The sequence below is a fragment of the Brassica napus genome, chromosome A9 (genome assembly GCF_020379485.1).
Source record: "Brassica napus cultivar Da-Ae chromosome A9, Da-Ae, whole genome shotgun sequence".
NCBI lineage: Eukaryota > Viridiplantae > Streptophyta > Magnoliopsida > Brassicales > Brassicaceae > Brassica > Brassica napus.
The window spans coordinates 35,505,877-35,527,354 of record NC_063442.1 but is presented as its reverse complement, the minus strand read 5'-3'; the positions used below and the strand labels follow the sequence as shown (position 1 = coordinate 35,527,354).

At 35.1% G+C, this 21,478-nt stretch overlaps 6 protein-coding genes across 8 annotated transcripts; 4 read left to right on the top strand and 2 right to left on the bottom strand.

The window, feature by feature from the left end:
- The first annotated feature begins 2,125 nt into the window (after nt 1–2,125).
- Nucleotides 2,126–3,917, top strand: LOC106368083 (probable WRKY transcription factor 70). Of its 2 annotated transcripts, none has more exons than XM_013807970.3 (3): nt 2,126–2,649; nt 2,980–3,081; nt 3,309–3,917. In XM_013807970.3, the coding sequence occupies exons 1-3, from the start codon at nt 2,312–2,314 to the stop codon at nt 3,697–3,699; spliced, it is 831 nt and encodes a 276-aa protein (XP_013663424.1). In that variant the 5' UTR covers nt 2,126–2,311; the 3' UTR covers nt 3,700–3,917.
- LOC106364945 (two-component response regulator ARR17-like) lies at nt 3,703–6,814 on the bottom strand. Of its 2 annotated transcripts, none has more exons than XM_013804421.3 (5): nt 6,002–6,806; nt 5,777–5,862; nt 5,585–5,662; nt 5,426–5,499; nt 3,703–5,322 (listed from the first exon to the last, which is right to left on the bottom strand). In XM_013804421.3, the coding sequence occupies exons 1-5, from the start codon at nt 6,090–6,092 to the stop codon at nt 5,226–5,228; spliced, it is 426 nt and encodes a 141-aa protein (XP_013659875.1). In that variant the 5' UTR covers nt 6,093–6,806; the 3' UTR covers nt 3,703–5,225. The 2 variants fall into 2 exon arrangements, with proteins under 2 accessions (XP_013659875.1, XP_048597143.1); XM_048741186.1 differs by having other exon boundaries at nt 5,166–5,322; nt 5,426–5,496; nt 6,002–6,814.
- Nucleotides 6,815–8,143: 1,329 nt separating this feature from the next.
- Nucleotides 8,144–12,158, top strand: LOC106368084 (probable LRR receptor-like serine/threonine-protein kinase IRK). The gene is made up of 3 exons (XM_013807971.3): nt 8,144–8,383; nt 8,543–10,028; nt 10,442–12,158. Exons 2-3 carry the CDS (start codon nt 8,617–8,619, stop codon nt 11,907–11,909), a joined length of 2,880 nt encoding a protein of 959 aa, XP_013663425.2. The 5' UTR covers nt 8,144–8,383; nt 8,543–8,616; the 3' UTR covers nt 11,910–12,158.
- A 1,639-nt stretch (nt 12,159–13,797) lies between these two features.
- BNAA09G35810D lies at nt 13,798–14,820 on the bottom strand. The gene has a single exon (XM_013807972.3). It carries the CDS (start codon nt 14,623–14,625, stop codon nt 13,954–13,956), a length of 672 nt encoding a protein of 223 aa, XP_013663426.2. The 5' UTR covers nt 14,626–14,820; the 3' UTR covers nt 13,798–13,953.
- A 1,900-nt stretch (nt 14,821–16,720) lies between these two features.
- Nucleotides 16,721–18,080, top strand: LOC125578451 (superoxide dismutase [Mn] 2, mitochondrial-like). The gene is made up of 6 exons (XM_048741185.1): nt 16,721–17,052; nt 17,147–17,193; nt 17,275–17,400; nt 17,560–17,616; nt 17,750–17,827; nt 17,949–18,080. The coding sequence occupies exons 1-6, from the start codon at nt 16,743–16,745 to the stop codon at nt 18,054–18,056; spliced, it is 726 nt and encodes a 241-aa protein (XP_048597142.1). The 5' UTR covers nt 16,721–16,742; the 3' UTR covers nt 18,057–18,080.
- Nucleotides 18,081–20,270: 2,190 nt separating this feature from the next.
- Nucleotides 20,271–21,400, top strand: LOC106368088 (40S ribosomal protein S26-3). Its single transcript, XM_013807975.3, has 5 exons — nt 20,271–20,396; nt 20,491–20,583; nt 20,669–20,753; nt 20,838–20,971; nt 21,146–21,400. The coding sequence occupies exons 1-5, from the start codon at nt 20,394–20,396 to the stop codon at nt 21,221–21,223; spliced, it is 393 nt and encodes a 130-aa protein (XP_013663429.1). The 5' UTR covers nt 20,271–20,393; the 3' UTR covers nt 21,224–21,400.
- The last annotated feature ends 78 nt before the right edge of the window (nt 21,401–21,478 follow it).

The following is a 21,478-nucleotide window of genomic DNA, read 5'->3' as shown; positions in this document are numbered from 1 at the left end:
TAAAGATGCATAAACTAATAAGAATACCAAAACTAAACATAAAAAGTAAAATAAATATAACATAAAATAAGTGATCTAATAATTCAGTAAATCATTTATGGAACTGCCAAAATCGACGAAGTATTGTCCAACCGATGAAAATGACTGTTTCAACATTTTCTTGCTCGATTTAAAAAAATCAAAGATAAAAAAGTTCATTATTCGTTATGAATGCATTAGTTGACCATTTGTAAAAATAATATTCCAATGCTCATTATTGACCAAACTATGCTATCTTTTATATATATATATATATATATATATATATATGATTATTGTACTTTTTTAAAATAATTGTTTAATATAAATAAATTATATTTTTTATATAAGTTTTATAAACATAAGATAGTTGGGGTTATTTGATAATTTTTATAAGTAGAATGTGTTACTAACAATTATTAATTAAATAAAAGTGAAATCATTTTGAAATATTTTTTGAATAAAAAATGGAATAATACATTCGAGTAAAACCCAACTTTCTTTTGGTGGTGCCCCATTTTAAAATAAAAATGGAGTAATACATCAGAGATTCTCTAGATAAAAACCTTAGCAAAGAAAAATCAATGGATTATCTAACGTGTGCGCATGTTTGATCTTTAAGAATTCACATAATGTGAATATACCGATAAGAATATATATATATATATACATATATATATATATATATATATATATAACATAATCGACAGTAACACTTTTTAAATAAACTTAACTTAGAATAGAATGATAATAACATGGAAGAATTTATGTATGCAAATTGATAGCACAGTTTTCATCATCTAAAAATTTGATTAATATAAAATATATAATACTAGATAAATGAAAATTTCTTAAGAAAATTATTATTAACTGGCAGAATCATAAGAAACAAAAAAAAAGTATTTGAAACAAACAAAAACCTTCTTTTTGTATTTTAGTATTAAACTTGCATACAACTTTTTTATTTAACTCTTGCATACCTACAACTTATTGTTTACCTAACTAGAAAATCCTAGTGCTTTTCCATAAGGACCACTAAAATTAGAATAGAAATACTGCGGATCGAAATATAGTACAGTACGCCAGTTACAAAAAATAAAGATAAAAAAAGAAATATAGCACGCCGTAAGTAAGAAAAGGAAATTTCATTTTTACATAGTCCTTATAGTATTGTGTTTTAGAAATTATATAAAGGAATCAAAAAGGAAATTTTTCGGCTTAAGTTCATCGTGTTAGTTCCCTGAATTTACAACACTGCAGTAAAACTCATGTACCTGCGCAACCGTAAAAGTGATAAACGTCTACAGATTCATATAGTTTTGTACTGTTTCGTTATCAAATTTTCCAATGGTTTGTATAAATATCACCAATCTTTAGTTAAAACTTGGTTAGATGAGTGAGGGCGACTATACCAGGTAGGCATATTTAAGCGAAGAGAATCCACGGATGTATTATACGATGATGCATTAAGATAGTGAGGGACCAGTGAGTCGACTATCAACACCTCTTAAAATAGTTTCTATGATATTACGACAAAAGAAGTAAATTAAATAGATATAAAAATACAAGCTAATATTATTATACCTTTTCACAAAATAACATATGCTCTTTATTAAAGAAATTAGGGTTTATCAGTCTAACTATATTTTTTCACGAAAATGCATCGAAAGTGACTAGTACTTTTCAAAAAAAGATTATAAAATAAAGTTCAATATAAAATAAAGTAGAAGCTGAGACGTTTTGCTTTTGAGTTTTGATGCACCGTATTTTATAATTAACGAAGTTACCTGGTAGGTTAGTATAACTGGAAAGCGAATGAGTTATACTGTTATAGCAAAAAGTCGATATTACTTTTTATTCATATGATTATTTCAACTTAATTAATATTTATGTAATCAATATCTTACTAGATCAAATAAGAGTTGGATTCTATTTCAGAAAATGATATGCAATCAGTGAAAATACGAATTGCGATCCAAGGCTGATAAAAAAAAACTATGTATTATTCCGTTCCAAGGGACGAGTGACGTGATCGCTCTGTCATTCGGGAAAACGTCACGGGGCTCTCCTAAGCAAATGAAAAGGGTGGATAAGTTTATATCACACTCTCTTGTCTTAACCCATCTCTCTCTTCCTTCTCATTTCCTCACATCTTCCTCTCTCCAAAAAAAGATCTCATCATTGCAAGTTCTTATCTCCATTATATTTACACACACTTCTCTTCCCTTTAATCATATCACCCACACCAATAGAGAGAGAAAAACCCACCAAAAACTCTCTCAATTTCACCAAAATGGATGTTGCTAATAATAACAAAGCAATAAAGCTAAAAGCTAGGCACCAACTCGTTCAAGGCCGCGAGGTGGCCACTAAGCTTCAGCATCTCCTCTTTCAACATGGGTTGGGTCTTAACTCAGCGGATGATCTGATGGCTAAAATCTTGGGATCTTTCAATAACTCAATCTCTGCTCTTGATTCCTTAGAACCCATCTCCTCCTCCTCCTCTCTTGTCACCGCCGTTGAAGGCTCTCAAAATGCTTCCTGCGACAACGACGGCAAGCTTGAGGATTCCGGTGATAGTCGGAAAAGACTTGGACCCGTTAAGGGTAAAAGAGGATGCTACAAAAGAAAGTAAGTTTAACCTTCTCTCGGTTACCTCTTTTTATTTCCGAGCTAATTATTACATGAAAACCATTAGGCTATAATCTTACGTCTCCGTTTTTACTTATTTACCATAATGATACAGAATTTGTATATAATCTTTTGTGGTTCTATTTTCTTTTATATGTTGATCATACAATATAAATATCAATCTGGATTCATACCAATAAAGAAGGCGATCATTAAGCATCTAGTGTTGTAGTTGGTCCACAAATAAACAGGATATTTAGCTTAGGCCGCAAGAATAATAATTACATAAAAAGCCAAATGTATTTAATTTATTCACAACATTTTGAGCAGGAAGAGATCGGAGACGTGGACTGTAGAGTCGACCGTACTTGATGACGCATTTTCATGGAGGAAGTATGGACAGAAGGAGATTCTTAATGCCATATTCCCAAGGTTATTTTTTACTCATATTGTGTATTCATCCATATTTGAGATATGTGTGTATTGATGATATGTGACATGTTGCCGGGATATTATTATACATGAGGCGCATTTATATCTACAACCTATGTTTTTTTTTGGTGTAAATGTTATCTACAACCTATGTTGTCTGTATTTAATTGGTTATGGATTATATACATTTGATCTAAATTTTTCTTTTTATCATTAATGTTTTGCAGAAGTTACTTTCGGTGCACACATAAATTCACTCAAGGGTGCAAGGCAACAAAGCAAGTGCAGAAGCTAGAGCCCGAATCCAAGATGTTCAACATCACATACATAGGAAACCACACGTGTAACACTAAAGAAGTATCACCCAAGATCAAGCCTTGTGTTCATCATGATGAGATCATTATGCATTCTGAAGATAGTCCAAGTTTGACGACCACGATGAAGGAAGAGGAAGAGAATCATCATCATGGTTCTTCCACTGAGAGTGACTTGCAATTAGTGTGGCAAGAAATATTGGTGTGTGAAGAAGAACATCTTCAGCATCATCATGAGGCTATTTATGGTTGTGGTGAAACTAGTGTCAATGGTTTGGATTCCCCAGATCTTTGGAGTTGGTAGTGATTTCCGGTTCAACTGCAATGAGCAGCTCTCTTACCTCGAACCAAGTTCGAGTCTAGCTTACATTATATACAATGGAACATGTATATTTTGTCATCTTGTCTAGAGAAATAATTATCAGGCTTGTGGAATGGAGCATAAATATATTGTCTTCTTCTTCAGTGAGTGTATGTATTGTACATATTGTAGGATATGTAATAATACTCTCTACTTTTATATTCTCGTCTCTTTAATTAATATTTCATACCCCCAATCCTTTTCACTATTTTTGTTACTATCATTCCGAAATATCCGTGTACATAATTTTGGTTTTTAGTTTTTAACTTTTAGTTTCTAGTTTTTCGGGTTTTTGTAGATTTTGTTTTTTAAGCTTGAATGATAATTTGTTTAGTTTATTTTTTTCAATATAATAGAGCATTTAATGCTTTTTGATTTTAGTTGTTGTTTTATTTGAATAAACGTATCAAATTATGTTATAATTTTATTATATAGAAATAATACCTCAATGATTCATGATTAATAAAATAAAGAAAATACAATATAGATAAAATACATATATTTATTTCATAAAACTAAATATTAAAATTTTATTTTATGTTATTATAGAAATTCTATTATATCATGCAAATTTTATGTGAGTTTTAAATAAAATAACATTCATTTGATTATTGGTTTTAAAAAGTAAAATTTGGCCAAAAAAAACTTTACGGATTTTGGTTTCTGTTCATAAAATGATAAGAAAAACTTTGAAAACTAATTTCCCTAAACTTTAAGAAATTTATTTGTTAAATTTTGCCAAAAAAAACTTTACAGCTTTTTTACAAAAACTGAAGCTATAATCTAAATTTTGAATGACTTGTCAAGTGTTTTTTAATCTAAAACCAAAATTTATTTTAAAATCTACAAACAATCAACAGTTCAACACCTATCAATATGCTTGGAATGTGTCCATTAGCCCTGCGACTTCGATTTTTCGAAACCGAACCGTCGGTTTTTGGTTAACCAAAATTTTTGAAAACTATACCGAAATTAACCGAATTAAATTTGGGTTCGGTTTGGTTATCGCCAAAAAGGCCATTCACATGGTCGAAGTGATAATGATCAAAGGTATTTTTAATGAAGTTTCAAAGTACGGATCCCAAAACGTGAAAAACCGGCCCAAGAAAGGCATCTCATCACTCACCAAATTAACAACAAATGCATAGATCATAGGTGGAAGAGATGTTTAATTTCGTTGCTTTTTTATTTTGAATTCAGATTCTATCTACTGTTGCTTCGTTGAATTCTAGACGTTTCTTGTAGTCTAAGGTTCCTCGCAATCTGACCCCAAAAAACTTTTATAACTCACAAAATATAATTATCTGAGAGAGAGAGGGGGAGAGAGAGAGAGAGAGAGAGAGAGAGAATTATTGGTTTTTTCACAAATCTATAAATAACAGGAAGTGTCTTTGAGATGACCAAGACGATCTTTGACATTGTTTAGGAACACAATCTTTTTTTTAAAATTACTCTATGAGAGCAGATATTCAGCTTCTGCAGTTTAAGAGATGACACTTGAGTTTCTCTACATCCGACAGTTTCAGTGGCTTCTGCATAAACATCTGAGCTCCGCTGGCTAAACATCTGCAAAGATCATCAAGAAAATAACAGAATCTTAATTCACCACTGAATCATTAAAAAAAAACAGAACAGCAATATGTCATATCATAAGGAATAAGAAGGTTACTTGTTGATGCGAGTAGGAATGTTCTCTGATGACAATATCACAACAGGTACTTCCTTTAGATTTGACGATTCCTGCTGTCAATTACAAAAGACCAAATAAAATGTTAGGCTCTGAATCTTCTCAAGAAGACTTTCATTACTAAGAAAAATTGTTAAACACCTTTACTATCTTGAGCAGCTCAAAACCTGTCATCCCTGGCATACAGTAATCAGTTATGATAAGATTCACCTTCATAACCTGTAAAAATACAACACAATGTCACAAAGTCATTGGATTTACACAATTGGATCCTCTCTACACCAATCAAAATGTTGTCCTCTGAGGATTAAATAACTTGAAGATTATTCTTACATTGTTGGTACTTGATGAATCAGCCTGTTGTGAATCTCCCAAGCCTAAGTACTCCAATGCTCTGATCCCATTTTCTGCTGTTGTCACTGCAAAGAGAAAAAAAATGTAAATCAGTTTTCAAAATTTAAGAGGTAATATTACCATAATACCATAACATAGAAGAATCTTGGTTCTTGGGATTTAAAAGGAAAATAAAAAATTGGAAGTTTGAGTAATATAATTTGCCTTTGCAAGAAGAGATCTTGAGGATTCTCTCCACAAGTTTACGGTCCATTAGATTGTCATCTACTGCTAAAACATGGAGCTCTTCCTCCATTGATACTCTGTGCAGTAAAGCAGCTGAGTAAATAAACCTAAAGAAACGGAAGCAAACGTACAGATGAAGAAAGAGGAGTATTGACAAATCGAAAAGACTTGAGTATGAATGTATGAAGATTTTATAATGATTGTAACATTATGTTTTCTATTTATATATGGACATATAGGATAACGGTGTATCAAGAAATGATTTGATATGATTTTATCTTGCTTATAGTTTAAGAAACAAGTTGTGTGTTTTTGTTCTTTGGTATTGATTCTCTGGAAACTGGTAAGAAACTTGGTGTTTATGTCAGTGACAGTGTTTTGTGATCATATACGGTGATAACGAAAATCTAAAAATTAATTTTAATTTTCCTTTTCCTTTGGCTTTTCTAATCGTGGAGATAGTGAAGATGCAAATGCTAATCATTTTTATTTCTTTAAAAATGGATCACAAATCTGAATCAGAATCTTGGATCCGAAATCCCCACGATTCTTATAGTTTTTTGAATTTTAAAATATTGGATTACTGGATCATGTATATAATTTTTTCGATTTTACTTGTTGCTCCGTACTTTATCATAACCAAACATTTTTCGCAAATCTTTTGACTTTTAAGGGCCACTTGACATAAGGCCTAATCAGCCGAGGCCTTTTTCTTACACATAGTGCTAAGCCTTATTTGATTTGTCTATAGGCCTTAATAATTAGCCGAACCCATGGCATCTCCTAGATAGGCCTCTCTAACGGGCGCTACACCCATCTTATCAAAATTATTTATTTATTTACCAATCAACACCATGGAGAATAAAGAAATTTTGGAAACTGCAGAACAAATTCATTTTCTATCTTTTAATGGTTGGACTTGGTTCTAAATGCCAATCCTGTTATGACAGATGAAGTTTCGAGTAAGAAAATAAATATGGACATAAATACTAGTGTATAATGTATACACCAAGAAAGAGTAAACAACATTAGATGGGAAAGTGCAAGAATAGTAAATGTGAATTATCTATGTTCGGCTCACTCACACTGCCCAAAAAACTTCCTAAGCTCTGGAAATTGACCCTCAACTTTATGTTTTAAAATAGCCTCTTTGTTAGAAACAAATAGTAAATTCCAAAATCTCCATGATGGGTTGTTTTCTCTCCATAGGGAAAAGAGTTCTTTTCCATTTTCCATTGTAATCTTTTAAAATAAATAGTTTTACTGTCAAAAGGAATATTAAAATTCAAACATCGGCATGGAGAGAGAGAGAGACCGAAGTCTGGTAACATGTCTTGACGCGGACCAAATCTCACACATGAAGAGAACTAGAGAAGACTACAATAAAATAATTCCAAGTGCATTATATTGTTTTATAATTCACTCCTGTTCTATTATCTGTCTTTCTAACTGTTTTATTTTGTGGCACCAAGTGTTTAACACTTAGTTATTCAACCGCATTTCAATCTGTAAAAAGTTTCATATAATGGATGATTCTTTGCACAAACAGAAGATCCCAAATCAACATGTGTTCTTCCTCCAAGTCAACCACAAATCCTTAGGGTTTATGATATATATTAAAAAAAAAACATGGTTTAATTTTTATCCACCATTTACATTGTCGGCTTTTGTAGGACGTTGCAAACAAATTAATGATGTAGTATGGTTGTTGCAATTATTAATGTAACAACTAACAATAGATTTCTAACACCACCAAAAATTAGTTTCCAGGTCACCATCCTCACCAGCTTACTTTAATGTTTTTTCTTCAAAACAAAAAAAAAAATTGTAGTGACCATTTTACCACTGTCTTTTTCATCATACTACCCAAAATGCCCATTCACTGCATGAAAAATAGCACAACCGTGATCACATATTATGTGAAAGATTGATATTTAGCTAATTGAATCAAAACCAAGAAGGTTTAGACTTTAGAGCATGTGTATCCCATTAAAGAAAGTTCTACTATTTAGCCATGGCTATTTAGTAATGTATTTTCAGTTTTCATTATGAGTTGGCCAATCATTATGCCAAGTCATATCATCAAGACCCAACGATATTAATCCACGTGTCAAACCGAGTTAATGAGTCCACCCACCTTCCTCGGGCCCCACGTCCATCCAAACCGGGACCCACTCTCTCTTCTTTACAGCTCGTTGATAAATGCAGCTTTTAATTACACAGCCTTTCCCCTTTCTCTTTCACTCTTCTCTGCTTTTCCTTTGTTTCTTTATTTGCTTCCTCTCTCTCCACAAATTCATCCCAAAACGTTCAACAAGAAGCTCCTCTCTTGAAATTCTACATTCTCCTTCGCCGGAAAGAGTAAGTCAAAACTCACTGAAACTACGTCGTTTTGTCTTTTACTTCCCTGTAGAAAATGTAGCCGTTGTGTTAAAGATCTTTGTTGTTTGCTTCTAACCCAAATCTCAAACCAACAAAGCTTACTCCTTTTTAATCAATTTTGTTTCTTTCTGATTCCAGCTCGAGATTACCCAGAAAATGAAGCTCTCCAGCAACTAAAGTCAGCACATTTTGAAGAAGTTAGCGGCGAAACGATGAATAAAGTTTCGATTTTTACACTCCTTTTCCTGTCGGTGGTTTTGCCTTTTCCCCCTCCGGTTAGATCTCTAGACCCGCCGCTAAACGACGACGTTTTGGGCCTCGTTGCGTTCAAGTCCGACTTGCGAGATCCGGACCAAAAGCTCGCGTCTTGGAACGAAGACGACTACACTCCTTGCGCTTGGAACGGAGTCAAGTGCCACCCGAGGACGAATCGAGTCACCGAGCTAACCCTCGATGGGTTCTCTCTCTCCGGTCGTATAGGCCGTGGACTGCTCCAGCTTCAGTCTCTTCACAAGCTCTCTCTCTCCAACAACAACCTCACCGGAACCGTTAACCCCAACTTGATCTCGAGTCTTGGGAGCCTTAAAGTTGTCGACTTGAGCGGTAATGGGCTTTCCGGGTCGCTTCCCGATGGGTTTTTCCGACAATGTGGGTCGTTAAGGGTCTTTTCCGTGGCGGAGAACAAGCTTACCGGGAAGATACCGGTTAGTGTTGGGTCGTGTTCGTCTCTCGCTTCTTTGAACCTGTCTTCGAATAGATTCTCTGGTTCGATGCCTTTGGGGATTTGGAGTTTGAACACTCTTAGGTCTCTTGATTTGTCGAGGAACGAGTTGGAAGGAGAGTTGGGGACGAAGATAGGGAGGTTGAACAACTTGAGAGCGATTGATTTGAGTAGGAACAGGCTGTCTGGTCCCATTCCTAGTGAGATTGGGAGCTGTATGTTGCTGAAGAGTGTTGATCTCAGTGAGAACTCTCTGTCGGGGAACTTACCAGACACGTTTCAGCAGCTGAGTTTGTGTTATTATCTTAACTTGGGGAGGAATCTGCTAGACGGTGAGGTTCCTAAGTGGATTGGTGAGATGAGGAGTCTTGAAAGTTTGGATCTTTCGATGAATAAGTTCTCAGGGGAGGTTCCAGGGTCCATTGGTAATCTCCTGCGGCTGAAAGTTTTGAACTTTTCTGGTAATGGGTTTATTGGTAGCTTGCCTGACTCTACAGGGAACTGTATCAGCCTCATGGCATTGGATGTTAGTGGGAATTTACTAACTGGGAAGCTTCCGGTTTGGTTATTTCAAGATGGTAACTCCACTGGAGGTGTCAAGAAGATTCAGGTGTTGGATTTGTCATGCAATTCTTTCTCTGGTGTGATTGGAGCTGGTTTTGGGGGTCTTAGAGACTTGCAGGGTTTGAATCTGTCGAGAAACTCTCTTACTGGTCCTATCCCAAGTACCATTGGGGACCTGAAGCATTTGGGGGTCCTGGATTTGAGTCACAATCAGCTTAATGGAACTGTTCCTAAAGAAACCGGTGGAGCTGTTTCTTTGGAAGAGTTGAGACTTGAAAACAACATGTTAGAAGGAACTATCCCATCTTCCATCAAGAACTGCAGCTCACTTCAGTCTTTGTAAGTCTCCTTTCCTTTAACTTGTGTTCAGTTATACAAAGGCCTGCGCATTTTGTCCGAACCAGCTGGAACCAAACCAAAATTTTTCGGTTTTTGGTTTGGTTAAGGTCTTGAGTTCGTTAGGGTTTTGAAATTACCGAACTGAACTAAAGGAAACTACTCAAATTTAACTGAAATTAACCGAATTTAATCAAATATCTGATTTTTAAAGAAAATTATACTGAATTCTAATAGAAAACCAAAAAAATTAGTTACTTTAGGAAATAAAATTAAAAACGGAAACTAAAAAAAAAACAGACCGAACCGATTTTTTCAGTTCACTTCAGTGGGAGTGTGGCTAAACCGAATAAACCGAAACCAAAAATATCCGAAAAACCGCATGCCTAATGAGTCTGTCATGTTTATGTCAACAGGATCCTGTCACACAACAAGCTCCAAGGCGCTATTCCACCAGAGATGGCAAGACTCACAAACCTCCAAGAAGTTGACTTATCATTCAACGACCTAACCGGAACCCTTCCTAAACAGTTAGCTAACCTCGGTTACCTCCACACCTTCAACATATCTCACAACCATCTCTCCGGAGAGCTCCCAGCAGGTGGACTCTTCAACGGCATCTCCCCTGATTCCGTCTCAGGAAACCAAGGAATCTGCGGTGCCGTTGTCAACAAGTCATGCCCCGCCGTCTCGCCTAAACCCATTGTCTTGAATCCCAACGCAACTTTTGATCCTGACTCCGGTGAAGCGACGCCTCTTGGTGCTGTTGGCCACAAAAGAATACTACTTAGTATCTCTTCCTTGATAGCCATCAGTGCTGCTGCTGCCATTGTGGTTGGTGTGATAGCCATCACGGTTCTTAACCTGAGAGTGAGAGCTACAACGGTTTCAAGATCAGCTGTGCCGATCGCGTTCTCTGGTGGAGATGACTTTAGCCGGTCTCCTACCACTGATAGCAACTCAGGGAAGCTTGTTATGTTCTCTGGTGAACCTGATTTCAGCACTGGGACACATGCTTTGCTTAACAAAGACTGTGAGCTAGGGAGAGGAGGTTTTGGAGCTGTGTACAGAACTGTTATCAGAGATGAGTATCCTGTGGCTATCAAGAAGCTCACTGTCTCGAGTCTTGTCAAGTCACAGGAAGAGTTTGAGAGAGAGGTGAAGAAGCTTGGGAAGCTAAGACACACTAATCTTGTTAAGCTCGAAGGCTATTACTGGACAACGTCTCTTCAGCTACTCATCTACGAGTTCCTCTCTGGTGGGAGTTTATACAAACACTTGCACGAAGCACCGGGAGGTAGCAGTACTCTTTCGTGGAACGATCGGTTCAATGTGATCCTCGGTACAGCGAAATGCTTAGCTTACTTGCACCAGTCTAACATCATCCACTACAACATCAAATCAAGCAACGTCTTGCTAGACAGCTCTGGCGAGCCTAAAGTGGGAGACTACGGGTTAGCGAGGCTGTTGCCAATGCTAGACAGGTATGTCCTTAGCAGCAAGATACAGAGTGCGTTGGGATACATGGCTCCAGAGTTTGCTTGCAGGACGGTGAAGATCACAGAGAAATGCGATGTGTATGGGTTTGGAGTGTTGGTTCTTGAAGTGGTTACGGGTAAGAAGCCTGTGGAGTATATGGAAGATGATGTTGTGGTTCTTTGTGATATGGTGAGAGAGGCTCTTGAAGATGGAAGAGCAGAGGAGTGTGTTGATATGAGGCTGCAGGGGAAGTTTCCTGTGGAAGAGGCTGTTGCTGTGATAAAGCTAGGGTTGATTTGCACTTCTCAGGTTCCATCGAGTAGACCGCATATGGGAGAAGCTGTTAACATATTGAGAATGATCAGGTGTCCTTCAGGAAGCTCTGATGAGTTGGGATCGAGTTGAAAATTTATTTTTAAAATTAAGCTAACTTGTTTTTGTAAGAGAGATCCCTTGTGTTGTATGTGTTGTTGTTTTTTTTTATAATCAGTTGTGTGTTTTCTTTATGTATGTTAGCTTCGTTTCAAATGGGGTGTAGCTTCTTATGTTTATTTGTTGTTCTTTATAACAATTTAGGTTTTCAATCGGATTTGTTAAGACTCTTTTGATTGAAAAGTTAAATTATTAAAGAAGGAAACAAAGATTGTGGTCTTACATTTCTTGTGTTACTTTCTATTACCATTAACTTGTGAGATACGCAAAAAAGAAAAGTTAGGGTAATCAAAATAAAAGCAATGCTGAACAAATCGCTAGTCGGCAATTAGGAGCTTTATAGGAAACTATTGATTATATGGATGCATAAACCAAATTTTGATGCTTAGATTGATTTTTTTTTAAAATCGTTTTGTTTATGTCTAATTTGCCACTTAGGTGCCTTGTAAGCCGTTGGATAAAAGCAAAAGATCGAGAAAAAATATGGCTATGGTTGGTGTGATGTATGCTGTCTGAATTAAAATTAAATTAGTAATAAGAAGCTTCATTTGCTGCAACAACCATGTGCATGGGACTATGCAAAAAAACACATCGAATTAATGAGTCTGAAACTTTCTTAAATGGATTTATGAAAATCGAGGAAACGTCTCAAGAAGTGGTATTGTAATAAAATACACAATAGAAGAACCCAAGTTTCAATGGCCAAGAAAAAGAGGATTTGAGGCGTGCCATTGTGTGAACGAGACCCACGTTCTTTTCTTTTCTTTCTCGATGTTGAGAAAGAAAGAGATTCATGAAATCGAAGTATGTACTAGTTTAGAATCTCAACAAAAGAATAGAAGACACCGATGTGTTTGCTACATTTATGTTGTCAGTAGCAAAAAACAGAGCCTAGGTAATTTGCAAAAATTTCCAGTTTTTTTTTGTCGGTAAGTAAGAAATTCAACTATAGCATTAAATTGAGATGGTATCCAATGTTTTGACTTTCGTAGCCAATTTCTAACCCTTTTTCCATTTAAAAATGAAACATGAAACAACGTTAGTTAGGATCTAGGTTAGGATTAGGAGAAATTTTCAGTTTATTAATCTACTTCTTATACTAACTCACTCAAACACAAATTGTATGTATTTATCAATGTTTTAGGTAAGATTTTGACATGTTTTGCCTCTCTTTTTTCTGTTGAAACACAAAATAACTTCTAATGCTAATACTACATTAACCATGGTCCATGTAATTTTTGGGGAAAGACCGAATAACTTAAAACTGATCGACGTGTGTAGTCTAATAATGTGTGGTGACTTGGAGATGTGTGTGATTGTGAGCTGTGGATTGGGAAAAGAACCTCAAGTATTATCATTATCAGTATCACTATTCATTAAAGCTAGTAATATTAGCCCAAATATAAACCCAAAGAGAAAAAATAGCCCAAATGAATAAATGTCTCAGTACGATATGTATTTATGGGCCTATAATATAAACCCATCACTAAAATATCCACGTTAAAAGTACACGGGTCCCATACGTGGTTTGTCTTGTGGAGAAGTGGTACTATTGGCTTTGAACTAAATCAAATGCTGACCTCTTTCAAGGTGATGATCTCACTTTATCCAGTTTGTAAAATATCTAAGGTAATTTACCCCTTACCGCCTTACACCGGAATACTGTATGATTAGTAGATCTAGAATCCTGAGTTCGTAGTTTTTATTTGAAATCCAATCCATCCGCTTCTTTGCGTATTCATGTGTAAAGGAACGTATAACTTCAGCTACTAACAAAATACCATTTCTTCTTGATCAAATCAAACCCCATAGCCAAAGAATTTTCCCACTACTTAAATCACCAATCCAAGTTTCTGAAAAAATGTTGAAAGATGAATGTATATGCCTGTAACAATAACAAAGGTACTTTGATCATCAATAAGGGTTTTTATAATTCAAACCCAAAGAGAATAATTACACGATCAATCCATCCCTTATTAGCCTTTAAATAAGGAACCATTAAACCTATACTTTGAATTCATTGACCAGTCTGCACCAACCAAGAGTTATTCAACTGTAACATAGCCGTCTCCCTAAAACTCTTCACCTTCACCAAGCAAAAATGTGTGCAAACCGTCCCCATACCCGACCCAACCCGGGTCGTTTTCAACAGGTAGCAAACCGGTCCACAATCCGTTCCTCTTCCCTGGGCCACTATCCCCCAAGCACTTGTTGCACCTTCTCCACCGTTGTATCCACCGTGATCATCATCTCCTTCATCGTCAGCTAGCTTCTCCACGAAGATCACTCCCTCCGGCGTCCTTTCCTCTCCTCTACCCCACCTTCCCACCATCGCCTTCCAATCCTCCGCCTCCGGATTCTTCGCCGTCGTACTCAAGCCTCCGTTCGCCTCCGCGTATAAGTGCACCAGCAACGGCGACTCTCTCAGATTCTTCACGATCTCAACAACTGAATCTCTCAGCCACTGCTCGATCCTTTCTCTCGACACAACCGATCCGCCGCGTTTCCTTTCACCGATCTTCACCGGCGCCATATCCGCCGCCGTCATCGAAACTTTCCCCGTATCAGCCCAGTTCCGTCGATTAAGCACCGGAACCACACATGATGATCGAACGGTGAAAGTTCGCCGATCAGAACGAACGGCACATGCGCGTCCTCCTCCTCCTCCGCCGCAACGAATACTCGCCATCTCCGCTTACAGAGGCGAAACAATAATGCATATATAGATAGAGACTCGATGATGATGCAATCGAATTGGAGATTGCTTCACGTTATGAATCTCTTATGTAGATTCCCTTAAAATCTATTACAGAACCTAATCACACCAATGGTTGTGTTTCTATATACGTTATACTGACTCAGCCACACACACAACCAATGGCAATCATGTGTTAATATATATTAATATTATTATTATATTATTATATTTTTGACTTTGTTTTTTCTCCGACATGGCTTGTGTAAGAGTTTGATCGGACGGTTGAGATTAATAGATCATCGAAATCTCGTTTTACTTATTCTTCATGCTTCATGCAAAATCAAGTAGGTGATAATTAGCTGGAAACTTTTCACGAAAGAGACACAATAAAGATGTAATAGCAGCCGTTGATCAAAATTGGACGGCTGTGACTACGTGAAGTTGATAATGGGCAAAGAGAACGTGGCGACGCGGTTTAGCTGTGTGCATGGCATGCGCGGCCACGCGCTGATACAGCATTTATTTTTCGGTGACCTCGTGTCATCCACGTCATTTCCTAATTTAAGCATTTGGATGTGCCACGTCGGAATCCGAGTTGTACCATCCATCGTAATGGATTGGGCCTTTGATTTTAAAGAAAGTTTTGGGTTTTGCCTCATTTACCCCAGATGGCATTTACCATAACACACTTTTCTCTTTCAAGTATGAATGATTCTTTTTCCAAGCGCCAGAGATTTTTTCTGAATTAATAATCATCGTGAAACATGTGGTGGATAGCCTGATTAAAGTGAATAAAATATTTTCGGGCATATCTCTATTAGTTACACTAAAAGTTGAGGTATGTAATCAAATTTTTTTATTAACATGTTTAGGAGGTATATACATACTTTTGAGATTTAACAGAAAACTAGATTTTGACCCGCCCTTTAAAAGGGCGGGTATATTTTTGTTTTAATTTTTATATTTGTGTTTTTTTTTTGTAATTATATTTGTGTTTTTTTTTAATCATATTTGTGTATAAATCTTAATTAAAATTAATTTTATAAAGTAACAGAAATTTAAAAGTTGATCCGGCATCGCTCAGTTTTTTGTAATCATATGTCCGTATACCCGTTTTTTTAAATTATATTTGTCTGTTTTAGATCTTGATCCGCATGTATAGTATTGGTTTGTAATTTTTTGGTTTTTTATGTTACTGTAAATATGTAACATTTTCTGTAATTTTTTCATATTTGATTTTTATTTTATTTTAATATCAATATATTTATAATTATATTAAAATTAATTAAACTACTAACCATAGTTCTCCACGGTCAATCCAATAACTCATTGACCGAAAAGTAGTCCGGTTCAAAGTAAAATTATGTTTAAAAAGTTAATTAAATTACTGACCATATATTGTTCATTTCCATTAATTTGTAGTGAAAATAATATTATTGAAAGTATAGTATCAATATTATTGTTTTCAAACGACATAATTTCTATTTAGTGGACTTCGCACGTTTTGTAACTAAAGGCAAAAGTAGTCGACAGTTTTTTATATATTGAAAGTAGTGGATTCCTAATATTTTGGAATTAAAGGGTGACGTTACAAAATATGCATACAGCTTAGAAGTAGTTTTTCTTTAGTTACGGTTATGAAATTTGATTTATTTTAAAATAGGTCCAGTGACTCCTTAAAAAAAAAGATAAAATAGATGGACTAAACTATATCAATAGGTCATGTTTCTAATTTAATAGTATTGATAGACGACGTGAATACATTATGTAAATAACAGTCTGATCGGATGGTTAGATGCGTTGATCTTTCACATGTAAGGATTGGATCATTTGACTGAGGTTTGGGTTTATATAACATAGCGTTGGATCAAGTTTTACTTTTCTCGTGCCAAACACACACAACGACAAAAACACACACACTACACCAACATCATATAGAAAAGTTGTAACGTTATGTTGCGACACAAATCTAGCAACTGTGCAGAACACCTAAATCTATAAAGCCTTAGAGATAGACAAGTGGAGCAGTCAAAGGAGACGTGTCATAACATCTTTTTATATAAATCCACACCCTCGCTCATTTCAAGTGTGTATATATACATAAAACCATGAGCATCGTTGTTTCTATCTTCCTTCTTACTGTTTTTGCGATGAGCCTTGACGTCGGAACAGGAAAAACCACCATGGAACCGTGTCTCGAATCGATGAAGACCGCTTCACTACCTGATCTACCCTACGCTTACGATGCTCTTGAGCCAGCGATCAGCGAGGAGATCATGCGCTTGCACCACCTGAAACACCACCAGACTTACGTTACTAATTACAACAAAGCCCTCGACCATCTCCGCTCCGCCTTGTCCAGTGGTGATCACTCCTCCGTCGTCAAACTTCAGAGCCAAATCAAGTTCAACGGCGGAGGTAAAACCTCAGAACCCTTGTTATTATCTTTCCATCAGGTGCTTGTTGATCTTAAGAAATTTGACTGATTGCGCTCTACTTTTGCTACTTGTAGGTCACGTTAACCATGCAATCTTCTGGAAAAACTTAGCCCCTGTTCATGTACAAATACCTTTTTCTGTCGTCACACCACTATTTTGTTATAGATTCTTTTTTCACTAATGGATTGATTTGAATATGTAGGAAGGAGGTGGTAAGCCACCAAACGATCCTCTGTCGTCGGCTATAGATGCTCATTTCGGATCCTTAGAAGAATTAATGCAAAAGATGAACACTGAAGGTGCTGCTGTGCAGGGATCTGGATGGGTGGTAAGCGTTTTGTTAAAGTCTCTCATCAGCTTGTTAAAAGTTTTTTTTTTTTGTCACGACAGCTTGTGAAAAGTTTATTTGATAGATTCAATTGTTTTGTACTCTTTTGGTGAATAACTTTACAATGCAAAACGTGTGCGTGTGTTTCCTTTGTTCTAGTGGTTTGGACTAGACAAAGAGCTAAAGAGACTTGTCGTTGAGACCACAGCTAATCAGGTATATTTAGTTCATTATAATAAAGTTGATTATTTAGTAACAGATTATCACAATTTTTTAAAAATATATGATACTGTATCACAAGATTTTTGGAAAGGAAATAGAGAAAAACTTATAAAGACAAAAACTGTAGGATCCATTGGTGACTAAAGGATCACACTTGGTTCCTCTAATCGGAATAGACGTATGGGAGCACGCCTACTATCCACAGGTACACGACTGACTTTTGTAATTCTTTGAAATAAAGTAATACTATAACTTATTGTTGGTAGCCAACAACGAGGTACACAACTAATATGAAGTTTTCATCAATTGGTGTGGGTTATGTATAGTACAAAAATGCAAGAGCGGAGTACTTGAAGAACATATGGACTGTGATCAACTGGAAATATGCTTCGGACATATTCGAGAAGCACAACCGAGATCTAAACGAGTTTTAGATGAAATAACACATGTGCTTATATAACATATGTGTGTATATAACATGTGGATAGAGTTGGTAGTTTTTTTTTTTTTTTTTTTCAAAAGTGTAGTTACTACAGAACTGAATGCTTTGGAGGTTTCAGTAGTGAAGATGAAATAATGTGTAAAAATGTTATCTACCTTGGAATAAAATAAAGTTGCGATAAGGATGTTAAATAATGGTTTACTAGGTAATAACCCGCGCCTTGCGCGGAATGTGATTATTTGTTTTGTTATTTTTAATAAAAACACATTAAATTTGTTTAATCTGGATATCGGTTCGGTTTTAAGTTATTTTTTTGTTTTTAATCTCCTAAAATATAACCATTATTTTAAATTAATATTTTATTTTGGTTTGTTTTATTAGAATGTTTGATTTTTTAGTTTTTTAGAAAAAACTAAAAATTACTATTATTTGTTTATTTTCATGTTATAAATTTAAGATAATCGTCATGTCGAACTAATAGTTGTATATCATAGTTTGTAAGCGGATAATAGTTTAAGAAAAAAAAAAAACTATTAAGACAAATCATTTCACTACAATTTGGTCGGTAGTGGAAGAAGCATTAAGAAAAAAAATATTTCAACTTCCAAAAAAAAATAGATACTTCAGTGGTGGTAAATACTTATAAGGTGCTCACATCAATGTGCATATGTATGTGTATGTAAAAGTATATAAGAATAAATGACAAATATATAAAGATATTGTTAATTAATATTAAATGACATTTTTGTTCTAAATAATACATGAAAGATATAATTAAAATTAATTAAAAATTAAAAAGGCCTTGACATTAGTGAATTTTTTCCATATAAAGAAAAATCAATTGTATCCGTAAATAGAGGTGTGCACATATTGAATATCTGGGTATTTGGAGGCATTCAAGTCGATTCAATCTTTAGCCACCTAGATAGTCGGTGACTCTGATAACCGAAATGATTTAGAATTTTAAAGAATATCCTATTTGATCTGTAAATAAAATAAATTTTATAAAATAATTGAAAAATTTAATAATAACATTTTATTACAAAATAAAATATTATTTAACTTTCTAAACTTTAATACCTATTATAATAAATTTAATTCATAAAATATTGTAAACTTATATAAACTATAATATATATAACATATATATATATATATATAATTCTGTACATATATGTACATATATGCATATAACAGATCGAATTTGATATCTGTTCCTAAAAATATTGGAATTTGTGATTTGTTTTTTTTTAATTATATTTTAGTAACTGATTTGCTTCGTAGAGTTACAGATATCCATATTTTTTTGTTCAAATCAAAACGGATAACAAATGGAAACAAAATTTAGAAATATTTTGCCTGACTTTATCCGTAAACAATAAAAATAATATATATATAGTTTAGATTTTGATTCGTTATTTGTTTTGATTCGAAACGAAAAATCCAAAGTTTTATTGGAACCGTGCATATGAGTTTTATATTAAAAATATAAATTATATAGTGTGAACACATTTATGAATATAGTGTGAACGCATTAGCATATTTATTATCAAATTATCGTGAGGCTGCCACGTGTCTATTATAGTGTGAATACATTTATTACAATGTTTCTCCTTTAATATATAAGAGATGGATCTAATTTGTTTTACATGTCGCTGCTCTACATCTTTCAGAAAATGCCACTTAAATATGTGTCATCCCGAAAGTTGATATAATACCGCGTAGTCTTAAAATGATGATTGTATTTGTACATACTGTGAAACAAGTTCCGATAAATCATATAATGTAATCTATAATTAAGACCAACCGCAACAGCGGATTTTATGCCAAAATCTTTAGCAAAATAATATTAAGATATTTAGTGAGTCTCTCATTTTATTAAGGATTGTGCCACAGTTGACTCTTTTAGTTTTTATTTACGGCCCTTATTTCTGATAATCTCTTCTCATTTCTGATAATCTCTTCACTGTGGGTTCTACTGCTGTGTGGGAATCCGCGATTGGCCAATCTTTTTTTTAAAATTCGGACAAAAAAAAAGAAAAAATAATAAAATATTTTAAAAGGTGTTGTTAAGGATTTTTTGTTAAGGATTTGTGGGTGCTCTAAATGGTTACAAACTTACAATGCATAAATTTCAAGCCAAGTCCGGGCTTACATTTAAGGATCAAACACACCTTATCAAAGCCCACTCTAATAAAAACCTAAAACGGCACGCAGTGCGTGCATATATATAAATATAACGATCAATTCTAGGGTTAACTTTCCGCCTGTCGCCGTAACGAAGAAAACAAGAGATCGCACTAGAGGCTTGAAACTCATTGCTTGCAACATGGCAAGTCTTCCTGTTCTTTGATAGATTAATCGCTTAGGAACATAATAACAAGCTCGCATTGTGTAATGAATCCGTGGGTTGTCTTCTTGTGCAGACTTTCAAGCGTAGAAACGGTGGCAGGAACAAGCACAACCGTGGTCATGTGAACCCCATTAGGTGTTCCAACTGCGGGAAATGCTGTCCCAAGGTTTGGTTCGGTCTCCTGTTTAATCATTGTCCGAAGCTAGATTTTTCTGAATGTTTGATCTAATGTTCAGTTCATCTGTTGATAGGATAAGGCAATTAAGAGATTCCTTGTCAGGAACATTGTTGAGCAAGCTGCTATCAGAGATGTTCAAGAAGCCAGTGTTTACGATGGTATGTTGTTGAGTATCTTTCATTTTGGACTTGTGTGTTATTAAATTTGTCGTTGAACTAATGTGATTGTCTTTGTATGGTTAGGTTACACTCTCCCAAAGTTGTACGCCAAGATGCAATATTGTGTTTCATGCGCTATCCACTCACACGTTGTGAGAGTCCGATCCCGCACCAACCGAAGGGTTCGTACCCCACCTCCTCGTTTTGCTAGACGCAAGGTAACCTCCAAACACGATTACTTCTATAAACATTCAGTTCTGATAATCAGTAATTAGATAAAAATGTTTCTGTTTTGCTTTTTATTATGGTTAAAATTATTTGTATTGTTGAAGCTTCTATGTTTTGTTGTTCGTATTGTTAACTGAGTAGTTTTGAAAATGATGAATTTTCAGGAGGATACTCCCAAGCCGGGACAACCTGGTCAGGCCCCTCGCCCTGCTGGTGGTGCCCCTGCTGCTCCTCGTGCTTAAAAGACTGCAAGAAGCTGGCAACTCAAACACCTTTATGTTATAGTTTCAGTCTCTTCGTTGTTCGAAAATTTTGAACATGTTTTCTACATTTGGTTAAAGATGATTTTTGTCATGTGGAGCTTTGAGACTATTTATCAGTTCATTTTGACATTGGCAATACATTTTTTTTATAGTTCATTCAAACCAATACATTTTTTAAGAGAAATTACAAACTATAATGAGAATATCAACAGTCTACTAATTTTTATTTTATAT

Bases quoted from the DNA above. Each gene is read 5' to 3' on its own strand.
- BNAA09G35810D (XM_013807972.3), bottom strand. From the start codon at position 14,625: ATGGCGAGTATTCGTTGCGGCGGAGGAGGAGGAGGACGCGCATGTGCC.
- LOC106368084 (XM_013807971.3), top strand. From the start codon at position 8,617: ATGAATAAAGTTTCGATTTTTACACTCCTTTTCCTGTCGGTGGTTTTG. The intron at 10,029-10,441 runs GTAAGTCTCCTT...TTATGTCAACAG, and splicing joins TGCAGCTCACTTCAGTCTTT to GATCCTGTCACACAACAAGC.
- LOC125578451 (XM_048741185.1), top strand. From the start codon at position 16,743: ATGAGCATCGTTGTTTCTATCTTCCTTCTTACTGTTTTTGCGATGAGC. The intron at 17,053-17,146 runs GTAAAACCTCAG...TGCTACTTGTAG, and splicing joins AATCAAGTTCAACGGCGGAG to GTCACGTTAACCATGCAATC. The intron at 17,617-17,749 runs GTATATTTAGTT...CAAAAACTGTAG, and splicing joins TTGAGACCACAGCTAATCAG to GATCCATTGGTGACTAAAGG.
- LOC106368088 (XM_013807975.3), top strand. The intron at 20,584-20,668 runs GTTTGGTTCGGT...ATCTGTTGATAG, and splicing joins GCGGGAAATGCTGTCCCAAG to GATAAGGCAATTAAGAGATT. The intron at 20,754-20,837 runs GTATGTTGTTGA...TTGTATGGTTAG, and splicing joins AGAAGCCAGTGTTTACGATG to GTTACACTCTCCCAAAGTTG.
- LOC106364945 (XM_013804421.3), bottom strand. From the start codon at position 6,092: ATGGAGGAAGAGCTCCATGTTTTAGCAGTAGATGACAATCTAATGGAC. The intron at 5,863-6,001 runs GCAAATTATATT...TTCTCTTTGCAG, and splicing joins CAAGATCTCTTCTTGCAAAG to TGACAACAGCAGAAAATGGG. The intron at 5,323-5,425 runs GTAACCTTCTTA...TGATCTTTGCAG, and splicing joins ATTCCTACTCGCATCAACAA to ATGTTTAGCCAGCGGAGCTC.
- LOC106368083 (XM_013807970.3), top strand. From the start codon at position 2,312: ATGGATGTTGCTAATAATAACAAAGCAATAAAGCTAAAAGCTAGGCAC. The intron at 2,650-2,979 runs GTAAGTTTAACC...CATTTTGAGCAG, and splicing joins AGAGGATGCTACAAAAGAAA to GAAGAGATCGGAGACGTGGA. The intron at 3,082-3,308 runs GTTATTTTTTAC...AATGTTTTGCAG, and splicing joins CTTAATGCCATATTCCCAAG to AAGTTACTTTCGGTGCACAC.